This window comes from Rhinolophus sinicus, chromosome 7, assembly GCF_057876585.1.
Source record: "Rhinolophus sinicus isolate RSI-liver-muscle chromosome 7, RSI-T2T, whole genome shotgun sequence".
NCBI lineage: Eukaryota > Metazoa > Chordata > Mammalia > Chiroptera > Rhinolophidae > Rhinolophus > Rhinolophus sinicus.
This window is the reverse complement of record NC_142507.1, coordinates 54,709,416-54,730,667: the sequence shown is the minus strand read 5'-3', so window position 1 is coordinate 54,730,667 and position 21,252 is coordinate 54,709,416. Positions and strand designations below refer to the sequence as shown.

The window sequence follows — 21,252 nt, the reverse complement described above, 5'->3', positions numbered from 1 at the left end:
CAAAGTGCACATTCTCCTACATGGTCACTTGTGACCCCAGGGTCAGCCAGACTGCTTCTCCAATTTGATATCAGGCCAAAGCTTCTGTCCCTCGGCTGGATAGGACAGGGGCCTCCTTGAGGCACCAAGTCCCAGTTGGCCCCTGGGAACTTGAACTTCTGGGATTCTTGTCCTCTTGGCTGGTCCTGGAATCAGTTCACAATTTACGGGGCCAACCGTAAACATGTCCCTCTCCAGTCCCCAGTCCCTGAAGTCTGTCATGTCCCCTCTGGCTGTAACTGTTGTCCATCTTCCTTCGTTCTGCCTTCTGTGTAGAGAGCCTAGGACCTCAAGCTCACCCCCCTTGGGAAGTCCTTCCGACAATCTAGACTCTTGGTTCTCTAACCAGAATCTCAGCCTTCTCCCATCTCTGTCACCAAAACCATCATGAGAAGGAAGAAATGGACCTTATAGCTCGGGTCCCGGAGCCACACTCTCTGGGCCTGAATCCCAGCTCCACCCAGACAAGCAGGGTTCCATCAGGAAACAGGACTTTCTCAAACTGGATAATTTGAGGAGTGTTTCATAACAGGGTTATACACAAAGGTTACCCTAGATGCGGTAATGGCGGTCTTAGGTACCCTCAGGGGCCCAGGGGATAGGGAGAGAATGGTTTCTCAGATCTGGAGGGAGAGGGATGCTGGCAGGAGCTGGGACACACAGCAACCTTGCAGGGGGCAGGGGCAGGTAGATGCCCAGCCTCCCTTTCCTCCGTCTCCTTCTCTGTCAGGGCCCTTCTCCACCAGCCAAGCCCTACAGAAGCCTCCTGGTCCCTGGGCAGAGTGGAGAAGGGTAGAGAAAGGATCTTCGGGGCAACCGAAGATGCCCCGCTCACTTTGCTCACCCCAGTTCCCTCATCTGTGAAAGCAGCTATTAATCCTCCGTTCCTTCTATGTTGTGATGATAAAGGGAGGGGATGCACATGAGGCATTAAGGGGGCAGACAGACCCCACTGCATGCCTACTGATTTTAGCGATTAATTGGCTTCTCAAACTTAGCTGAGGTAAAACGGGGACCGTGAATGTTTGCCCCGCAAACCATGTCTCCCCCTTTCTGGGTGAGTGGCCGACCACATATCCAGCTGCGCAAGCCAGGCTCCTCAGGCAATCCTTGAGGAGATGGAAACCTCCAGCTCCCTCTGCCCACATCTCTCTGTCTTTCCAGCCTGTCTGCTCTTCAAAATTCATCTCAGATCTGTCCCCCTCTCTCCATCTCCACCGCCACTATGCCAGTCCATCACCTCCCACTGGATCACACCTAAAACCCCTCACGGGTCACCCTGCACCTACTGTCTATTCTCCACCCACCAGCCAGAGGGACCTAGTGCATCCCCTGGATCATGTCACTCCCCTGGGTAAACCCAGTGCCCTCCGAGGCCCTGCTGAGGTCTCCGATTTCCAGGGACCATGCCCCTCCCCTCCAGACACATGGCCTCGCTTCAGGCTTCAGTGTTCCCTCTCCTCAGCACCAGGCTCCTTCCGTCCTCAGGGTGTTGGCATATGTTATTTCCAACCCCACGGAAAACTCCTTGCTCCAAATTGTCCCCACCGGTCCCTTTTCATCCTTCCAATTTCAGCTTAAATATGACCACATCAAAAAGGCCTTCCCTGACCACCTCATCTCAAAGCCTTTTCCCTCCTTTCTCCCCGCTGGCTTCTCTGTTCTAGATGGTCTCCATTCTAAACTTTCGCAGTTTGTACTGACGGACTGATTTGTTTGCTACTTGTTTGTAGTTGGTCTCCCCACCATATTGTAAACTCCACAGAAGGACAAAGGTTCTGCCTGTTTCGCTCACCACTGTGTCCTCGGGACCCAGCACAGTAAGTAGGTGCTGCATAAATATTGGAGCGTGGTCAGTGAGCAAATGGCAGCCAAGGTTAGGGTGACGGTGATGCTATCAGAGCCCTTCCAGAGAACCCCACCACACTGTCACTGTGCTCCCCACCACTGTCCTCCGGCTATAGCTCCTACCCCAAAAGCCCGCTTCCCAGAGCCGTCTGGGGCTAACTTCAGTACGGGCAAAGAAAAAGGGGCCATGTCACTGGCAAAAAAAATCTCTGTTCAGGTTGATGACCAGACAGTATGAATGGATTTAAAATTTATCAGGAAAAATGGATGAGAGAGGAGGAATGCCAGAAGACGGGGGAAGAGAGCCAGTAGGTCTGGGGGAGGGACTCTGTGTGGGGCCAGGGGCGGCCTACTGGGTGTGTCCCTTTTCTTCTCTCTGGCTCCCTTAGATAAGACAGCAGTTGTGTCACCCTCTCCCCCTCTCTGCGCAGTCCAGGCAGCCCACTCCTGCAGCCCCATTCCTGCACTTGAAAGCATGTCAATCCAGAACAAGAACACACAAGCACAGCAACTTTGGACATGGGTCTCTAAACCCCGCAGGGACTTAACAAAATCCATCCTGACTGGGGCTCCAGGAGGTAAGGAGGGTCCCCAGCAGCCAGTGAAGGGAGGGGGAAGATGAGGGTGGAAATCAGGAGTAGAGACGAGGGTGCAAAAGATGCATGTCTGCTGCTGGCTAGGAGGGATTTGGGGGGCCTTTGTGTTCATCGGGGTTGAGTTATGGACTCTGGTCCGGGCCTCTTTTCCCAGCCCCTGGAGGCAGGGCAGAGGGGAGCCTGCAAATGGGGGCCACGGGACATTCCCGTGATTCCTGGACTCTGACCCCTTGGCTTCCAATGACAGAGGAGACACTGGTTGACATTTTAACCAGTCGGCAGAACTGGCCCCCGCCCAGCCAGGCCTCATGCCTCTGACAGCCCGACACTGGAGCGGACCCCCGCGGCAGGCAGGCGTGCGGTGGCATGGAGGGTACGCTGCAGCGGCTCCCCTGGGCTGGGCCAAGCCACAGGGACCCCAGGTCCTGGGGTAGCACTGAAGGGGCTGAGGATACTCAGAGGAGGGGGTGAAGGAGCCAGCACCTGGAAGGAGAAAACAGGGACTTAAGGAAAGGGAACTGGCTGATACTGGGCCTGGATAATGAGGGGTCACTGTGGACTAGATATCCAGGGGGGCTGAGGCTGAGGGAGGCCAGCGGCTGAAGGGCAAGAAGTCAGGGGTTGTGAGGGATCAGATAGCTAAACGGTCAAGAACTTGCTCCCAGAGTTAGGCCTGGATGTGAATCCCATCTCTGTTACTTAGGAGCTATATGCTATTGGGCAACGTGTTTAATCTTTCTCGGCCTCAGTTTCCTTATCTGTACAACGGGGATCATTATAGAGCAGGTAACAATCCCTGCTTCCTGGGATCCTCGTGACCACATCAGATAATATATGCACAATGGCCAGCTCAGCTCACAAGGACCAGGAAGCCGAGGGAAGGGGTACAGGGCTTGTGAGGGGAAAGGCAGGGAGCAGAGGCAGGTGCCCATGTAGCCCCTTCTCCTGCAGGCCCAGCGGGGTACCTGCGACGGGCCAGCGTGGCGCAGCTGAGCCAGGAGCTGGGCACTGCCTTCTTCCAGCGGCAGCAGCTGTCGGCGGCGATGGCAGACACCTTCCTGGAGCACCTGTGTCTGCTGGACATTGACTCGGAGCCCCTGGCAGCTCGCAGCACCAGCATCATTGCCACCATCGGTAAGCGCCCTCCGCGCCCGCCCGCAGCCTCGTGGCGCCCGTGCTGTTTCTCAGGGTGCTTCCTCGTCTTTTGTCTCCTTTGAGACTTGTCTGTACTTAACGGAGTCATTCATTCAGCAAATATTTGCTGAGCACTTGGTAGATAAGGTTTTGAGCCCTGGGAGTGGATCAGTGAACTAGACAAAGATCCCTACCCTTGGGAAGCTGACAATCTAGCCGGGTGGGACAATAGATAATACACACAATAAATTATTGAGTGTGCTAGGAAGCGATAAGTACCCTACTATGGGAGAACAGAACAACAGAGCATGGTGAGGGGCACCAGGGGTGCCAGGGCAGGAGGCAGTCTGCAGATCTGAGGAGAGTCAGGCGAGCCATTACTGAGAAAACCAGACCTGAGCAAAGACTGAGCAAAGATGAAAGAATGAGCCATGCACGCATCTGGGGAAGAGAATTCCAGGCAGAGGGAACAGTGAGCACAGAGGCCCTACGTCAAGGAGGCGGGCATGGCTAGCAACCATCAAAGGGAAGAGTAGCAGAAATGAAGAGATTTGGGGGGAGGGGGGAGGGGAAGACCATGTAGGGAGACTACTGTGTTTTGAGCTGGGGGGTGGGGGTGGGGAAGACAGGCTCTTCCTGATGCTTAATAGACCCATGCTGGCGGCTGTATTAAAAATAGATTGGAGGTGGGGGTGGGGACAAGGGCAGAAGCCGCTCCTGCAGTATTTCTGCCTCAGACCAGGTGGTGGCAGTGCAGGGGGTGAGAAGTGGTCCGATTCTGAATGTATTGATTTGGAAGGTAGAGCTGACAGGATTTATTTCCTGATGGATTGGATGTGGGGTGGGGTGAGGGTGATTCCAAGGTTGAGGAACTAGAAGGATGCATTATCAACGCAGCAGGAAAGACTGGTGGACAGGTCGGGGGCTGGGGGGAGAGGAAATCAGGGGTTCAGTTGGGGGCAAGCTGACTTTGCATATTAGACTGTGGTACGGAGTAGGCGATCAGATACACAGCTCTGGGCTTGGGAGAGAGGTCTCATTTGGAGATATAAACTGTTGGCATATAGATGGTACTCAAAGCCATGAGACCAGCTGAGACCACCAACGGAATGAAGGTGAAATGACAGTGAAGAGAATGGGACATCTAATGTTCAGGGGAGGGGGGCAGAGAGGCTAAGGAGAGCCAGGGAGGCAGGAGTGACTGAGAAAAGTGGTGTCCCGAAGCCAAAGAGGTATGTCAAGGACATGTGCCCAGTGCTGCACATGGGACAGCTAAGATGAGGACTGAGAATTGACCATTAGATTTAGCAAAGACACAGATTCTCGGTGCCCTTGACAAGAACAGATGCAGTGGAGAGCTGGGGGCCAACGCCGACTGAAGTGGGTACAGAGGAGAATAGGGCGTGGGGAACTGGAGGCAGCAAGGACAGGTAACTCTTACAATGAGTTTTGCTGCAAAGGAGAGCAAAGAAATGGGACTGGGGGTGGCCGGCTAGCTCAGGTGGTTACAGCTTGGTGCTTTTAACAACAAGGTCGTCCGTTCGATCCCCACATGGGCCACTGCGAGCTGCGCCCTCCACAACTAGATTGAAAAAACTATTTGGCTGGAGTTGATGGGCCCTGGAAAAACACACTTAAGAAAAAAAAGAAATAGGACTGGAGTTGGAGGGGAAACTGGGATTTAGATAATTTTTTTATGATGAAGAAGGAACAGCAGTGTTCCATGCTGATAAGAATGATCCGATAAGAAGGAAGACATTAATGTCTGAAAATGGCAGAATCTGTCTCTGAGCAGGCGAGCCGGAGACCTAGTGCACAAATGGAAGAACTGGCTTAGGAGGGGCTGCAGGGCCCCTCAACTTAACTCTCCTCAGTCAATAGGAGGCCCATCAGCTCTGCAGCCCCGAACCCCAAATGCCCTACCTGCCCCCATCCCGATATACCCCCCTCATAATCTGGGGTTACCCTCACACAGCCCAAGCCCCTCCAAGCCCCCCTTCCACTGCAGCGCTGCCTCCGCAAGGAGGCACGTGTTGGCTGGAGAGGGGAACGGAGTTTCTGACCCGTGAGCAGGGGTTGCTTCAGATAATAAGGGTCAGGTAGCGTGACCTCTGTGGCGTGCTCGGGTGTCTCTGAGGTTCGGGGAGAAAGTTGTCTAAGCAGCATCTCTGGTTCCAGGGCCGGCGTCTCGCTCTGTGGAGCGCCTCAAAGAGATGATCAAGGCCGGGATGAACATTGCACGACTCAACTTCTCCCACGGCTCGCACGAGGTTCGGGGAGGGGCCGCGGGATGCGGCGGGGCTAGAGGATGCCCGGGGTCCTGGCCACCTTCCCCTGAAATCCCCGCTCGGTTCCGTCCCCAGTACCACGCTGAGTCCATCGCCAACATCCGGGAGGCGGTGGAGAGCTTTGCAGCTTCCCCGCTCAGCTACCGACCGGTGGCCATCGCTCTGGACACCAAAGGACCCGAGATTCGCACCGGGATCCTGCAGGGGGTGAGAGGCGGGGGTCCAGCAGGGGGCGGCAGGGCGCAGAGGCAAGTGCTCTGGGGGCGGAGCGTGGGGAGGAGCCGAACACGGGACTTGTGGCTCCGCCCCCAGGGCCCAGAGGCGGAAGTGGAGCTGGTGAAGGGCTCCCAGGTGCTGGTGACCGTGGACCCGGCGTTCCGGACGCGGGGAGACGCGCACACCGTGTGGGTGGACTACCCCAACATCACCCAGGTCGTGCCGGTGGGGGGCCACATCTACGTTGACGACGGGCTCATCTCCCTGGCGGTCAAGAGAATCGGTGCGGACTCGCCTCGCGCCCCGGCCGCGTGCAGAGCTGGGCTCGCCTCTCCCCTCCGGCTCCCACATTCGCCCGGTAGACCCACCACACTTGGCTGGGGCCGCCGTCCTTCCCACCCGTCCCAGGAGCCCCTGGCATCCAGACTGCTGGGCTCACCCAGGCTTGGGGCTGGGCGGGCGGGGTAGTCGTTTCTTGCACAGACATCCGCCGTGAGCTTATTCAGTGCGGAGCCCAGGCCGAGGGCCGAGGCACGAACAGGACGTGGTTCCTGATCTCTTGAGGATCCAAGCCCCTGTTCCCTCTGCCGTGACTCTGCGCCCCGCCTCAGCCCTGGCTTAGGCTGGCTCTTTCCACGCCTGCAGGCCCAGAAGGGCTGGAGACCGAGGTGGAGAACGGCGGCGTCCTGGGCAGCCGGAAGGGCGTGAACTTGCCGGGCGTCCAGGTGGACCTGCCCGGGCTGTCCGAGCAAGATGCCCGAGACCTGCGCTTCGGGGTGGAGCATGGCGTGGACATCGTCTTTGCCTCCTTTATGCGGAAAGCCAGCGACGTGGCTGCCGTCAGGGCTGCTCTCGGGCCGGAAGGACAGGCCATCAAGATCATTAGCAAAATTGAGAACCACGAAGGCGTGAAGAAGTGAGGCTTGGCCTTTGTCCCCATCAGGCCCTTAACCAGCCCCATCGTCCCTCTTCTCCCATCTCCTGTCCCTGGCATCTCCTGGCTCTTCTCCAGCCCTGACTCCCCAACTGCCCAGGTTTGATGAAATCCTGGAGGTGAGCGACGGCATCATGGTGGCACGGGGCGACCTGGGTATCGAGATCCCAGCTGAGAAGGTTTTCCTGGCTCAGAAGATGATGATTGGACGTTGCAACTTGGCGGGCAAGCCAGTTGTCTGTGCCACACAGGTCTGGAGTGAGCCTGGAGAGGGCTGGGGCACTCTGGGTTTGGGGACACCTGAGGGTGAATACCTGTTCCTTAGGTCTATAGCCCATTTTGCTGTCCAGTGTTTGCTCCTCAAACAGTGAGGTTAAGAAGAGATACTGTGACCCTCATTTTCAGATGAAGGGGCTGAACTGCCAGGAGAACAGACTTGGTGACTGGCCGGGCTTTTAGGGCGCTCTGAGGGCCTGGATTTCAGAGAAGTAGCTGGGCAGGGTCCCTCATCAGAGTGTGACTCCTGCAATTCTGACCTGCACGTGTCCCCCAGATGCTGGAGAGCATGGTTACCAAGCCACGGCCCACGCGGGCAGAGACCAGTGACGTGGCTAACGCCGTGCTGGACGGGGCCGACTGCATCATGCTGTCAGGGGAGACCGCCAAGGGCAGCTTTCCCGTGGAGGCCGTGATGATGCAGCACGCGGTAGGAGCTCAGAGTGCCAGGCGGATGGGCCGCACGGCCACCCCCCAGCCAGCCCCTGGGGCCCCTGCCCAGGCTGACCGCATGCTGCCTGCAGATTGCCCGGGAGGCAGAGGCCGCCGTGTACCACCGGCAGCTGTTTGAGGAGCTGCGCCGGGCAGCCCCCCTGAGCCGTGATCCCACAGAAGTCACCGCCATCGGTGCTGTAGAGGCTGCCTTCAAGTGCTGTGCTGCTGCCATCATCGTGCTGACCAAGACTGGCCGGTGAGGGGGACACCGGGGACCCTAAGATGGACCTCTGGGTCAGGGGCAGGCTGGGATGGGCCCCAGGCTCGGGCTTTGTCTTGTCGTCAGAGATGAAGAATATTGATTTGGGACATGAGGAGGGGTAGCTATGGGACCTGGATGCCAGGAGGGGCAGGTCTGGGAGCACACCAGGAATTGTGCCAGGGAGCCCCAGGTGGGTGGAGGGGGAAGATGGCATCACTGGGAACGTGGGCTTCCAGGCCATGTGGGCTCCTAGGGCTCAGAAGCAAGTCCTCTGCATTTCACCCCCAAAACCTTACGCTGCTGAGGTGTTGCGGATGGGCCCAGAAGGTCTGAGTTCAAATATTTGCTCTGAAATGACACCCTGGGTGTCACCCAGGCTCTAAAGCTTCCTCCGTTTCCTCACAGGGTTGTGAGAAGCAGACATTTGTAAGTGAAGTACCGTATAATGGCACCTTCTCAGAGCGGTTTTGTTTCTCAAGGAGGTTTTTCCTTCCTATCTCATTTGATATATGAGTTATTATCTCCTATCTTCCTTGTGTGGTGAGAAAAGCAGGCATTCTTATACCCACTTTATAGGTGAGGAAAACCAAGGCCCAGAGAAAAATGATGCTTGTTGGTGACGCCTGGAACCAGAACCTAGCTCTGGTTTCCTGGGTCAGCGCTCTTTCACGGTTCCAGGCTGACCTTCTCCACCTCCCTCAGCTCAGCCCAGCTCCTGTGTCGGTACCGACCCCGGGCAGTGGTCATTGCTGTCACCCGCTCTGCCCAGGCTGCCCGCCAGGCCCACCTATGCCGAGGAGTCTTCCCCTTGCTCTACCGTGAGCCTCCAGAGGCCGTCTGGGCAGACGACGTGGATCGCCGGGTCCAGTTCGGCATTGAAAGCGGTGAGCCGCCCAGAAGTCCTCCCCACCCCACCCCCGGATTAGGATCATGAGCCCCCCAACCCACTGCTCACACCCACCCGAAGGGCCTTGCCTCTCTCCTCTGGTCCCAGATTTTCTCTGTGGGGCTCACTAAGACTCAGAGATGTTTTGGCCTCCATGGGACGTGCTGAGGGAGGAGGGCAGAGAGAGAGGCCAGGGCCGTCCCTAAGAAGTCAGCCCAGCTGCTGCCTGCACCAGGTGGCTAGAGCCTGGCGTGACATAAGGCGCAGGAGGCGAAAGGGGAAAGGGGACCCGGGACCCAGTCCCCTTAGAGCAGCTGGAACATCTATCTAGTTTACAACTGGCTCTGAGCATACCTCACCTCTTCCTATCGGCATAGCAACCCAGGTGGACAGACTTGCTGCTTAGCAACACAGCCCATGCCACCCACCGACACACCTGCAGCTCTAATACACTGCAGTGGTCAGACTCCCCGTGGTGCCACCTGTGGCAGGCACCGCGCAGCATGCCTCAGGCCCCTCGTTCCCTACAGGGTGGCGTTGAGGAGGTAGACGGTGGTGGCTGGGTCTCATCACAGGGCTGGCTCGGGTCCCTCAGCAGCTGATTGCGCCTTCTTCCCTTCCCCCAGGAAAGCTCCGTGGCTTCCTCCGTGTTGGGGACCTGGTGATTGTGGTGACAGGCTGGCGACCTGGTTCTGGCTATACCAACATCATGCGGGTGCTAAGCATATCCTGAGAGGCCCCTCTCCCTCTGACCCAGCCGGCTCTGGACCCCCTCCCTCCTCCCGGGTCCCTCCACCCCATGTCCTCTGTCTGTCTTCTCTACTCCCAGTGCTACCTGCCCGAGGCCACATCTGCCGCCTGCCCCGTTCCAGGGCCCCTTCCCCTCTCCATGTCAGGCAGGCCCCGAAAGGCTGTGCAGTTAAGCACTGGCCACCCCGCAGCACCAGTCATGCAACACCTGTGCCCGGTGCTCTCAGCTGACCCTAACATGCTGCGAGCCTTGAATCCCAGCTTACGGGTTAGTGCTAGGTCCCCAGGCTTCCCACACCGGGGGTGGGGGACTCATGTGCAGTATCTACAAAATCACCATTTTAGAAATAGTTCACATCCATGAGTCTGATATTCTCATATGTGGCCCTCATGGTAATCCAGCCATCTCCTGAGGAGTGCCACCTCTTCCTTCATTGTAACAAAGTGACATCAAAGCACCACCTTCTGGGGAAGCCAGAGGAGGTGGGTGCTGGGAGCACTGACAGCCTGGAGCGCTCATCTTACCGCTGTCGTCATGACCCCTCCCTGGCCGCTCTCGGGGCCACCTCATGCCTTGCTGGGTGAGATGCCCTGCTGTCTCCTGCGCCTAAAAATTCCTCCCTGCCCACTTTGTTCCCACACACAAACCAGGAGCCAAAACGAGTGTCTCTACTTTCTTTTTAAACCAGCTGTTTGGAAGTAATGATTAAACTTCTCCCACACACCCAGAACCCCAGAACTCCCCACCCAGGAGAAAAGGGTCCTGGCCCCACATTCTTGGATGCTGCAGAGTAGACATGGAGACAGGGGTGGGGTAAGGGGTTTCTCTTGTCCCTGAGAAGGCAGAGGTGCTGGCTAGCCTAGCCTTCCCCAGGCTCAGACACTAGGGGCCCTCCCCCTACTCCTGCACCTACAGCAAACTCAGTAGGAAAAAACCCCTAAAAGAAAGAAGAGCCCTTCCCGCTCCGGTGGCCCTTCCTGTCGCTACCTAGATAGGGAGAGGGCCCCACTGCTGCCAGTGGAGTTGAGCAAGGACCACAGTAGCTGGTATGGGGGAGCCCTGCCCCTTCCTGTCTCCCTGCTGGGAGAGGAATGGATAAAGGGATGGGTGAATAAAGTGAATTGGTAACAAAACTAGCAAATGAATAAGTACAGTTATTAAATGATTGAATAAATATGAATAAATAAATCAGGAAGGGAGGAAGAAAAAAAATGCCATGTAAGGATTCAGCCACTTGCCCCCAACTTGGGGGGATCTAAGCTGGCACACTAAATAAGGAGGTGCCAATCATCCCTTAGCTTCAAGGGGGACACCAGTGGGCAGGGACCCATGGAGGAGGTGGCTCCCAGTTTACAGAGAGACAGTTCTGCCACAGAGACAGACAGCACAGGGAACTTGTCAGGAGTCGTGTGTTCCCACTCGGGGGACGGGGGTATAGACAGGGAGAGCCCACACGTGGCAGTGAAGGTGGGTGCCCACATTGAGGACCCACGACATCTGTTCACAGCAATAGGGGCACGAGGTCATTGGCAGTGCCCGGCTATGCTAGGGGGACAGGAAGGTAACCATGCCAGGCAGAACCTGTAGGGTCACGGGAAACAGACATCTAGTTACTTGGCAGTGATGGCAGTGGCAAGTACTTGTGCTTAGTAAGGTGGGATTATGGGCCCGGGCCTGCACCTGGCAGGACCATGGCCAGGGAAGACCTTTGTCCAAGGGCCTCGTCACTCGGACTTGGCAGTGGGGATGTGCGGTGCCTGGCAGTGCCTTGCACGGTGACGTGGTAGCTTGGATGGATGGGTGAATGGGTCAGGAGGCTGCGGGGTGCCTGAGCTGAGGGCAGGACCCTCTTCTTGGCAGTGCAGGGAGATGCTCCCATAGGGCAGTGCTTCAGGCCTGCCCCAAGAGGCGTCTGCCCTTGGGCACACATTACTGCACCCGAGAGCTTGCCTAAGGGTTTCACATGTTGGCAGAGAGCTGGGGGCCCCGGGGGGTGGTTGGCTCAGGCGCTGGTGGCCTGGGGGACTGGGCCGTCCCTGGAGGCTTGACCAGGAGCCCTGAGGGGGGCAGGCGTTCACTTCCCGACCCCTTCCGTCCAGGAGAGCCATCACCTGCTGCCCGCTGGGGCAGAGAGGGTTGGGACGCGGACAGTGGGCGGCCCCGAGGTCCTAGTCGCCGGCCTCCTCCTCCTGGGGGGGGGCCCAGCAGGGACACCTGGGAGCGCCCAGCCCTGGACAGGCTGGCGTGGAGGGTTCGGGCAGGGGGGGCAGGCAGGCGGGAGGTGGATGCCCATGGCCCCTGGGCCAGCAGAGGGCCAGCTCGGACAGGCACCAGTGGGGAGGCTGGGGAGCCTGCAGAGCGTCGAGCGGAGCGAGCAAGGAAGGTGGCTGGAGAGTCAGGGGAAAGGGGCTGGGGGCCCCGCTGGTGGGTCAGCGCAATGGCCACACTGGAGGTCATGGCTGCTGCCTGCAGGGGCGCGTGCACCAGTGGCTCCCACAGCACTGGCTTGCCGCTGAGCCGGGCTCCTGTGCCTGGGGCCAGGCCCCGCACGCCCCGAGCCATGTCCCTGTCGTGCTGTACCAAGTGCTGCTCCACGGTGCCCCCGCCGCTGCCCGGACTCGGCTCAGAGCGCTTCCGCTGCAGCATGGAGCTCTTCTTGCCTGGAGGTTGTCCCGGGAAGGAAACCAAGAAAACATATCAAAAAATGTGAGGGCCAAGGGATGGCGGCGGGGTGGGAGGTGGGGTTGGAGGAAGAGGGTCAGGGCCTGAGAGTATGTGTCAGAGAGGGTGAGTGTCAGGGACTTGGGGAAGGAGGGCTTGGGGCACGGGGACACCCGCAGTGTCCAGGACTAGGAGACGCTGAGACAAGGACGGTGAGCGGCTGGTGAAAGGCCTCCAGGGGGCATGTGCGGGGCTGGGTGGGCCGGGGTGTGACACAAGCACTGCGCCTGGGCCCTGGGGCGCTGGGGCTTCTTGCCATGCCCGTGGCTGAGGGCCCGGTGGGGCAGGCGGGGCAGGCGGGGCAGGCGGCGGGCCTCACCTATGCGGTGCAGCCGGTCCATGGCCACCGTCTCAAAGGCCCGGCGCATCATGGGGTACTCCTCCAGCACAGCGTTGAAATGGTCCACGCTGAGTGAGTAGAGGCGGCAGTAGGTGTCAGCCCGCACGCTGGCTGTGCGCCGGCCCCGCGTCAGCAGGCAGATCTCTGCCGGAATTGGAGGGAGGCCTTCAGAACCACTGTCCCCAGAACCCCCTCTCACGGGGCCTGCAGCCACTGACCCAGCTTCCCCGGGCTCCTCCCCAGATGGGAGAAGCAAAGGGTGACCCACGCAGGGTCCCTAACTGCTCTGCTCACTCCAACTTAAAGCCGACAAACAGCTCAGTCTTGCTGGTCCCTGGAGTCCTAGTTAATCCCACGCCACTTTGATTCCCACCGCACTGCTCTATCCCAAGGGGTAGGCCTGGGGCAGCGCCCTCTGTGTACCCCTCCCCTCCCGCTCCTTTGAATGAACACCAAGGCCAACCCAGGAGGAGAAAAGCAGTGCCAAAGGGCAAAGGGCAACACCACAGGGACTCCAGAGGGTGGTGGGTGGCTTAGGGACGGATTACGTGAGGCTCAAGTCACTTAGCACAGCAGCTGCAGAACTGCCCCACTGCCACGGGCTGGGTCCCTGAGTCACACCACCGGGTAGCCACCAGGCTCACGCTTCTGCTTCTTTCCTCTGTCCCTCATCTCAGGCGCGTCACCGCGAGTGGGTTCTAAGAGGCTCAGTGGCCCAGAATGGACAACCTGCCTGTGTGCGTTGGAATCTCTTAAGAAGCATCTTAAAAATACCGAGCTCCAGGCCCAGGGACCCTGATGATGAGCCGGGCAGAGGCTGGAACTCTGTGATTCTCCCCTGATCCAGAGGAGCAGCTGCCCTTCGTCCTCTGCTCATCCCCCCACCCTCCCTGAGGCCCGCTGACCCCCGAAGTAGGATCCGTCAGTGAGGCGGGTGTCCCGGGCGCCGCGTGCCAGCACACTGAGCAGCCCATGCTGGATGAAGTACATCTTCCTGCCCACGGAGCCCTCACGCACCACGAGGTCCCCCGGCTGGAAGACCTCAAAGCGCAGCTTGGTGAGCACGGCCGTCACGAAGCTGGGGTCGGCGTGGGCGAACAGCGGCATGTGGGCCACCAGGCCGCGGCAGGTGAAGTTAATGATCTCCTGGGCAGGGGAGGGGCCTGTCAGGCAGGCTGTGCCCCCTGCTGCAAGGGACCCCCCCATGGAGCTCATCTGTCTCCAGAGGCCCCACCCCTGGGGTCATGATCTGCAAGGATGGGGCTGCTTCAGTGGCCCTGGGACCGTCCCCCAGCTCCTGCCTTCAGGGCTCTCCATGCGCCCTCGAAGGGCCGTCCCCCAAAACAGAGATCCCTGCAGCCCCTCCCCATGTATATTTCATGCCCAAAAGCCCTTCAAGAAAGACCCTAGCCCGTAAAAGGCCCCCAAAGGCCTGGCCTCCTGGGCCCCTCCCCAGATGGCGGCCAGGAAGCCCAGGGCCCCCCCAGCCCACCTCCCGCAGCGGCTCGCTCAGCTCGCCCAGGATGCTGTCCTCGTCGAACATCTTGCCCTGGTAGCGGTGCTCGTAGTACTCGTGGATGCGCTGCCGGGTGTCGGCCGGCAGCTTGTGGAAGGACATGTACTGCTCCACCTGCTTGTACTGGAGGGAGGGCCAGCCCAGCCATGGCCGCCGGCAGCAGCGGAGGTGGGTGTGTACGGAGGAAGGTCACAGACATGGGCCAGACCCAGACGGGGGAGGGAGACAGAAGGGGACACACGGGGCCACAGCAGGGCATAAGGATAAGGGAGGGACAAGGAGGACACAAGGCACAGGCACAGGAAAGCCCAGAGGGCGGTGTCCCAGGACAGGGGCACAGGTCCAAACAAGGAAAAGGTGCACAGGGGCAAGGAAGGACAGAGACCCAACATGGGCGCGCGTCAGAATGGGCCTCCGGGGGAGCCGCCCGCCCCAGCAGCCCTCCGTGCCCACCCCTTCCTCCTCCTGCCCCTGCTCACCTTCTCCTGGTACTGGCGCCGGGAGGAGTCCAGGGACTGGATGAGGGCGGTGGCGTGGCCGATGAACATGGCGTAGCAGGTGGCGCCCACAATCATGCTGAGCATGGTGAGCCAGACGTCGGGCATGCCCACGGGCGCCTGCTGCCCGTAGCCAATGCACAGCATGTGGCTCATGGCCTTGAACAGGGCGTGGGAATACTGGCGGCCCCACGAGTGGTTCTGGGGGGCAAAGTATTGCACAGCTGGGCAGAGGGCCCTCCGAGCCTCATCCTCCTGCCCCCTCTTCTCTCTTAGTCCTGCTGCCTCCCCCTTTGCTTCCGACCCGCCTCCTAAGAGGCACTTAAGTTGGTTCTGGGGGGCCCCTGAGGCAGAAGGGGCCGCTTTTGCAGCTTGGGGGCCTCAGTTTCTGCCTAGGTTTCCTTCCCTGTCTGCTTCCACCGACACAAACACTTGCTCGGGGTCTCTTTCCCTGCTCCTCTTACTTCCCACCTCTTCACTCCGGTCTTCTCTCTTGGTCATCTCTCCATCCTCTCCCACCTCCTGCCCCCTGCGGTCCTCCTGCTGCTCCAGCAGGAGAGCCCTTAGCAGGCCCAGGAGGCAGCGCCGTGGGGAGTTCTCACCGCCATGTGGTTGATGGACACCCAGCAGTCGGGTGGGAAGTCCTGCAGCATGGGGACCAGGAACTGCAGGCAGCCGTCCCAGTGACACAGCAGGAGCATCATCCCAATGAGGTTGAAGATGCGAATCACAGCACTGGCCAGGTCATAGGTCATGTGAAAGATCTGTGGGGTCCGAGGGAGGGCCGCTGTGGACAGGGACCCTCCCTGCCCGGCCCCCTCCATTCCCAGCCTTGCAAATTCTCTTTGAATGTCTCTCTAGCCCCAGCCCCATGAGTTTAAACAACGTGGCCATGATTTGTACAGCACACATATGTAGCTGATACGAAGTGGGTCGTGTTACTACTCTCATCTTATAGACGGGAAATCACTGCCAGTCATGTGGCCAGAATCACACAGTAAGCATCACAGCAGAAACTCAAAAAGGTCTGCTGTGCAAGCTGCCCAGGTGGAGCCTGGAAAAGAGGAGGGGGCATTTCACAGTATAATGTCCCCAGGGCATGTGTAGAAGAATTAATGTCAGCAGCCCGCTTCCCCTCCAATAATAATTGTTATAGGTAATTTGCTGAGAACGTAAACCATGTGCCGGCACCGTTCTAAGTGCTTAACTCCTCTAATCCTTATATTATAACCTTATCATATGCAAGTATATTTAACATTCTTATCTTGTGGAAGAGGAAACCAAGTCTCTCTAGTAAACAGTAAAACTGGGATCTGACCACAGGCAATGAGACTGCAGGACCCACGCTTGAACCATTCAACTCTGCTGCCCTGAAAGCCTAGCTTCTTCCACACCCTGCGATTCCTGGCCCCCCTCCCACATCTTCCTCCCAGAGTCCAACTGACCTTCAAGTATTTGCCCAGCAGCTGTGCTCCGTGCTGCACCACCGTGTTCGCCTCGGGGCCCCACCCCCGGAACCCTCATTCTGTTCCTGCTTCTCCCCCAGCAACTTTGGAGACAGCCACCCTCAGAAGCCCCACCTGCCCAGAAGTCCCCCAAGCCCCCCCACAGCGCAGTCCGGGAGGGGGTCCGCGAGCCCCCCTGCCCACCTCCCTGCCCCACCTCCTCCCACTGATGGATATAGCGGATGAGGCGGGAGAGGCGGAGCAGCCGCAGGAGGCTGAGGATCTTGGTGAAGCGCACGATTCGCAGGGCTCGCGCTGTTTTGTAGACCTCGGCGTCCAGTCGCGGCTCCAGCTCCACTACCAGGAAGATGTAATCCACAGGGATGGAGGAGATGAGGTCAACCAGGAACCAGGTGCGCAGGTAGCGTGTGCGGATGGCCTGCGGTGCCAGCAGGATCTCGGCGCCTTCCTCCACCACGATGCCCGTGCGGAAGTTGAGCACCAGATCCAGCAGGAAGAACGTGTCAGACAGGACGTTGAAGACGATCCAAGGTGGGGAGTTCTCCTCCTTGAAGAAGGTGATGCCCACGGGTAGCACGATGAGGTTTCCCACCATCAACAGGAGCATGATCAGGTCCCAGTAAAACCTAAAGTGGGTGTGGAACGGGCAGTGAGACCACAGTGATATTTCACCAGCCACTAGACTGACAGCAGATGGTCTGACCTGGCCAAGAGTGGCAAAGATGCAGCATACGGGACTGACCACTTACAGCTGGTGGGAGTGGACATTGGACCACCATTTGGGAAAAGAGTTTGGTATTATCTAGTAAAGAGAAACATTGTACTCCCAGCAATTCCATTCGCTGGAGGAGGTATATACCGGAATAGCAGTGTTAAATCCGGAAACAACCTGAGTGTCCGTCAGTAGAAAACTGTAGATAAATGAGATATAATGCATCTGATCTATTCATGCCCCTGTATGCTATGCAACTGTGAAAGCATCCAACTGCAGCCACATTCCACAGTATGTATGACTCTCACATACTTAATGTTGTGCAAAAGAAGCAAGAAACAAAAGCATACACATCGGATGATTTCACTTGTACAAAGTTCAAAAGCAGCCAAACTCAAGTGCATAATTTAGGGAGTCACAGAAAAATGGTAAAACTATAAAGAGTAAGAAAATGAGTGCCATAAAAGTTATAATAGTAGGTGTGGGAAAGGAATGTGAAGGCAGTAGGGAGCTTATAGGGTACCTGCTCTTGACCTAGATAGTTGTTACATTGTTATTTGAGAGTGTGCTTTAGAATTACTCTTTCAAATATATATATATATATATATATATATATATATATATTTACATAATATATATATATTTTTCAAATATAATGTATATACATAATATATATATATAACATATATCTCAATCATATGGTCCACTCTATATTATACCATTCTCTCCATATCTACTATGTATGTATATATATATACACTATGTATCTATATATATATATACTATATATCTGTTATGTATATAACCCCTATTATCTCTACCCTTAATATATACATATATATCTTCTTAATATATATGTAATACCCTTACTATATATATGATATATGTCACTATTATTAAATATTTTTAAAGTTAAAAATCAAGCTCCCTGTGCTAATCTCACAGGGTTGTTGAAAAAATATGCACTGAGACAATGGCTGTGACAGTTCTGTACAAGCACTAGCTGGTGGTGTGACTCACCCACTCTATTCCGAGACTCCTTAAGAGGTTGCTGCTCCCCCATCTCAGCTATCTGCCCATTCCTGGTGTAGTACTTCACCCCCTTCCCAGCCTTCCCCACCCCCACTCACTTCCCCAACCAGTCGGACCCATGGTTCTTGTTTCTCTGCTGGGATCTGCTCTACTGTGTCCCAGGCTGGGGGTGGCCTGTCCTGCCTCCCATCTAAACTGAGCTTTTCAGGGATGCTGCACCCCACTCCACAGCACCTCAGACAGGGCTGCCCATGGAGAAGCTCCATAGGAGATCCTGCCCGCAGCTAGGCTTGAAGCTCCGCCCTCCTTTCCTCTCCTGTCCTCCCTGTGCCCACTGGGACTCTGGCTGAGCCCAGGCAAGGGCATGAGCAGGGAAGAGCCACACTGCTGTGGTGGAAGCTGTGGAAAGAACAGGTCAGGAAGGAGCTAGGTGAAGCCCTCATTCAGAACAAACAAACAAACAAACAAAAAACACCGGACAATTTGAGGGTCCCAATTAACTATGATGGTTTTATTTCCAGGACGCAGCTAATCACATCACTGACCCAGGACCCAGCCCCTCTGACTGTAAAATCAATTCTTTCATCCCCCGAAAGAAGCTTGGTGGTCCCCAAGTCCAGGCCTCCAGACAGCCCCTCAGACTAAGTGCTTTCAATCAACCAAAAAAAAAAAAAAAAATCCTCGACCCCCTCTTCCTCTCCCACCTGGGCCACTGGAGAAATCCTGTACTGTGCGCTGGGAGAGGAACGGGAAAGAGGGTTCGCCTAGACATAGAGCAACTTCACTGCCAGCTCACAGGCAGGCACAAGCCTGGCGGGTGATGCAGTGGAGAGCACAGATAAGAAGCACCATAATGAGGGAGAGACATGGCTTCTGGGGGGTACATCAGAGGGTGAAATGGGGGAGGGGAGGGAGATCCACCGGAGACTGGAAAAGGGGCATGGTGAGGTGGGAATGAGGCAGTAAAGGAGATGGGAATGGAAGAAATAATGGGAGACAGGAACATTTAGGGAATGTGGAAGTCTGTGGATTCAAGACGATGTCTAGGTCTCCAATTGTATTTCCAGACTCCTGATTCACGCCTCATCCCTTCGGCTCATTTCGCTGCCCGGGTTAGGTGCTTTACACATGTCCTTGCCTCACCCAAAAGCTGTCCTTCATTTCCCGCAAGGACAGGATTGCTCTCCTCCCCTAGCGACCTTGATGTAGAGGTACAGCCTGATGGGGACTATGAAATGGCCCTGCCCTCACTCTCAGTGCCTTTTCTCTGATAGTCACCTGGGCGGTGGCCGTGCCCCCGCGTTGCTGCCTCAATCGCTGAGCCACAGCCATGCCCCGCTGCATCCCGCCTTCAGCACCAGGGACAGCGACCAGACTGCTGTCAGAACACCCCCACTTCCCCAGGGTCCCTCTTTTTCCCGGTAGCCTGCCTTGAAGTAGGCAGGTGCTAGGGGGTGGGAATAGGGGGTAGGGTGAGTAGAAGATAGCGGAGCTCGGTTTCTCCATCAGGCTGACCGCGAGCCTTGGAATATGCCATAATTTCCCAGGTCCCCAGCAAGCAGTACTGGAGGACGCAAGGATCCCTAACTCCAGTAGTCCCTGTGGTCCAGGTGGAGTGCCGGGTTCCTGAAACGGGAAATCCAGGTCTCCGGCGTCTGCTTGTCCCTTCCGGCGCCCCCAGCCTGAGAAGTCATTGAGAATTCCCAGGCTAGGCTGGTGGAAGTGACTCTCTCGCCCCACCCGGGAACCCCTCGGCCGGAAATGAAGTGACCGTGGAGGGTGAGGCGGGCCCGGTCCCGGTGCCGCGGCCGTGGGGGTGGGATCTGCGTCCCCCGCCCTCCTTGCCGGGCCCCCAGTACCGGAAGTCGCTGTAGGGGTGGATAATCCAGGCCCCCGCTGACTTGACCCGCTCCTGCTCGATTTCCACTGCTCTGTGGCTACCGAACACGCGAAGGCAGAACTTGTTGACCGTGGGCTGGAGCAGCGTGCCGAGCTGCCTCCTCTTGGACTCGAGTCCGGATCCGGACCCGGGGATCGGACCCGAGGTCGCAGTCGTAGGCGCCGGGGCAACGGGAGGCACCGCCTCCAGTCCAGGGGTCGCCCGGTCGCCGGCCCCCGTCGTCGGCCGCGGCTCCGCCTCCATGACGCCCCACGGCTTACACGCTTGGCTTCCTAGACCCGGCCGCGGCCATCCGGGACCCCCGGCCCCTCCCGGAGTCGGAGCCCGCGCAGCCCCGCGGGCTCGGAGCGGAGGCGTAGTCGGCTGGGAACTGCCAGCGTGCCGGGCAGAGGGGGTGTGGTGACAGATTCCCCCGCGGGCGGCGGGCGGGTTGCGCTGCGCCCCCTGGCGAGGGCAGCGCGAAAGCTGGGCAGGGCAGACGGGGGCGGGGCTGTCCGAGAGCCTTCCCTGGAGGAGGCGGAGCCAATGAAGCCGGTACCGGGAGGGACTCCGGGGCGGGCGTGGCTTAGCGAATGGCGGCGGTTGTCCAAGAGTAGGAGGAGACCCCGGGGAAACGCAGCAGGAACAACGGAGAGGGCGTGGCCTAGAGTTGACGGGCTTTTATTCATAGAGTGCCAGGGAGGTGGGGACGCCTCCAAATGGCGGGAAAACCGGAAGGTGGTTGTGGCTTGTGAGACCAAGGAGGGCGATGGATTGGGGACCAATGGAAGAGGTGGGGAATGGCTTTTGAGATTCTTCTTCCCCACTCTCTCTCCTGGACTTCCTGCATTCCACTTTCTTTCTCTCCACACTCTAAGCATATTGCTTTCTTCTGTTCTCCATGCTGCTCACCCTGGTATTTCCCTTTCCGAGTTCACTCTGCCAACCTTCAAGTGCAACTCTGCCCGTCTCTGAGTGGACCCTGAGGGCACAACAGTTGGTTCAGATCTCATGTCCTCTAGGAAACTTAGAGACACGTTTCCCAGGTAGGACCTAGCCTAGAGCTTTCTAACCACTTTTTTCACAAGGCTGCCCTTAGCTGTTTACAGGCCTTTCTCTCCCACTAGACTGTGAAGCTCTAAAGAACAGGAGCCTGACACCTGGCACAGTGCGGACACATAGTGGACACTCAGTAAATGCTTGTTGAATGATCTGGGAAAGTGTACTTGGAGGAGGAAGTGGACTCGCCACTGTCCTCTCAGCGCCTTCACTACCCTTCCTCTTTTATTTTAGGGAACATTTCCTAAACCATTTCTGGCTAAGTGATCTAATCTCCATCTGACAATCCTTCATTCCAGCTCCCCTGATAGTCTGACTTTAATAGACTTATCCTCAGGCTCTTCTTCATTTCCCTTTCTATTTCT

At 57.4% G+C, this 21,252-nt stretch overlaps 2 protein-coding genes across 3 annotated transcripts; one reads left to right on the top strand and one right to left on the bottom strand.

The window, feature by feature from the left end:
- The first annotated feature begins 1,738 nt into the window (after positions 1–1,738).
- On the top strand, positions 1,739–10,806 carry PKLR (pyruvate kinase L/R). 2 transcript variants are annotated; one of them, XM_074318876.2, is made up of 12 exons: positions 1,739–1,859; positions 2,319–2,465; positions 3,435–3,617; positions 5,796–5,887; positions 5,981–6,112; positions 6,218–6,404; positions 6,767–7,037; positions 7,156–7,306; positions 7,609–7,761; positions 7,856–8,022; positions 8,731–8,912; positions 9,541–10,806. In XM_074318876.2, exons 2-12 carry the CDS (start codon positions 2,363–2,365, stop codon positions 9,645–9,647), a joined length of 1,728 nt encoding a protein of 575 aa, XP_074174977.2. In that variant the 5' UTR covers positions 1,739–1,859; positions 2,319–2,362; the 3' UTR covers positions 9,648–10,806. The 2 variants fall into 2 exon arrangements, with proteins under 2 accessions (XP_074174977.2, XP_019567400.3); XM_019711841.3 differs by lacking the exons at positions 1,739–1,859; positions 2,319–2,465 and adding an exon at positions 2,731–2,856.
- HCN3 (hyperpolarization activated cyclic nucleotide gated potassium channel 3) lies at positions 10,326–20,953 on the bottom strand. Its single transcript, XM_019711837.3, has 8 exons — positions 19,809–20,953; positions 16,402–16,831; positions 15,342–15,503; positions 14,722–14,940; positions 14,219–14,365; positions 13,632–13,872; positions 12,706–12,870; positions 10,326–12,325 (listed from the first exon to the last, which is right to left on the bottom strand). The coding sequence occupies exons 1-8, from the start codon at positions 20,090–20,092 to the stop codon at positions 11,625–11,627; spliced, it is 2,349 nt and encodes a 782-aa protein (XP_019567396.2). The 5' UTR covers positions 20,093–20,953; the 3' UTR covers positions 10,326–11,624.
- Positions 20,954–21,252: the final 299 nt, after the last annotated feature.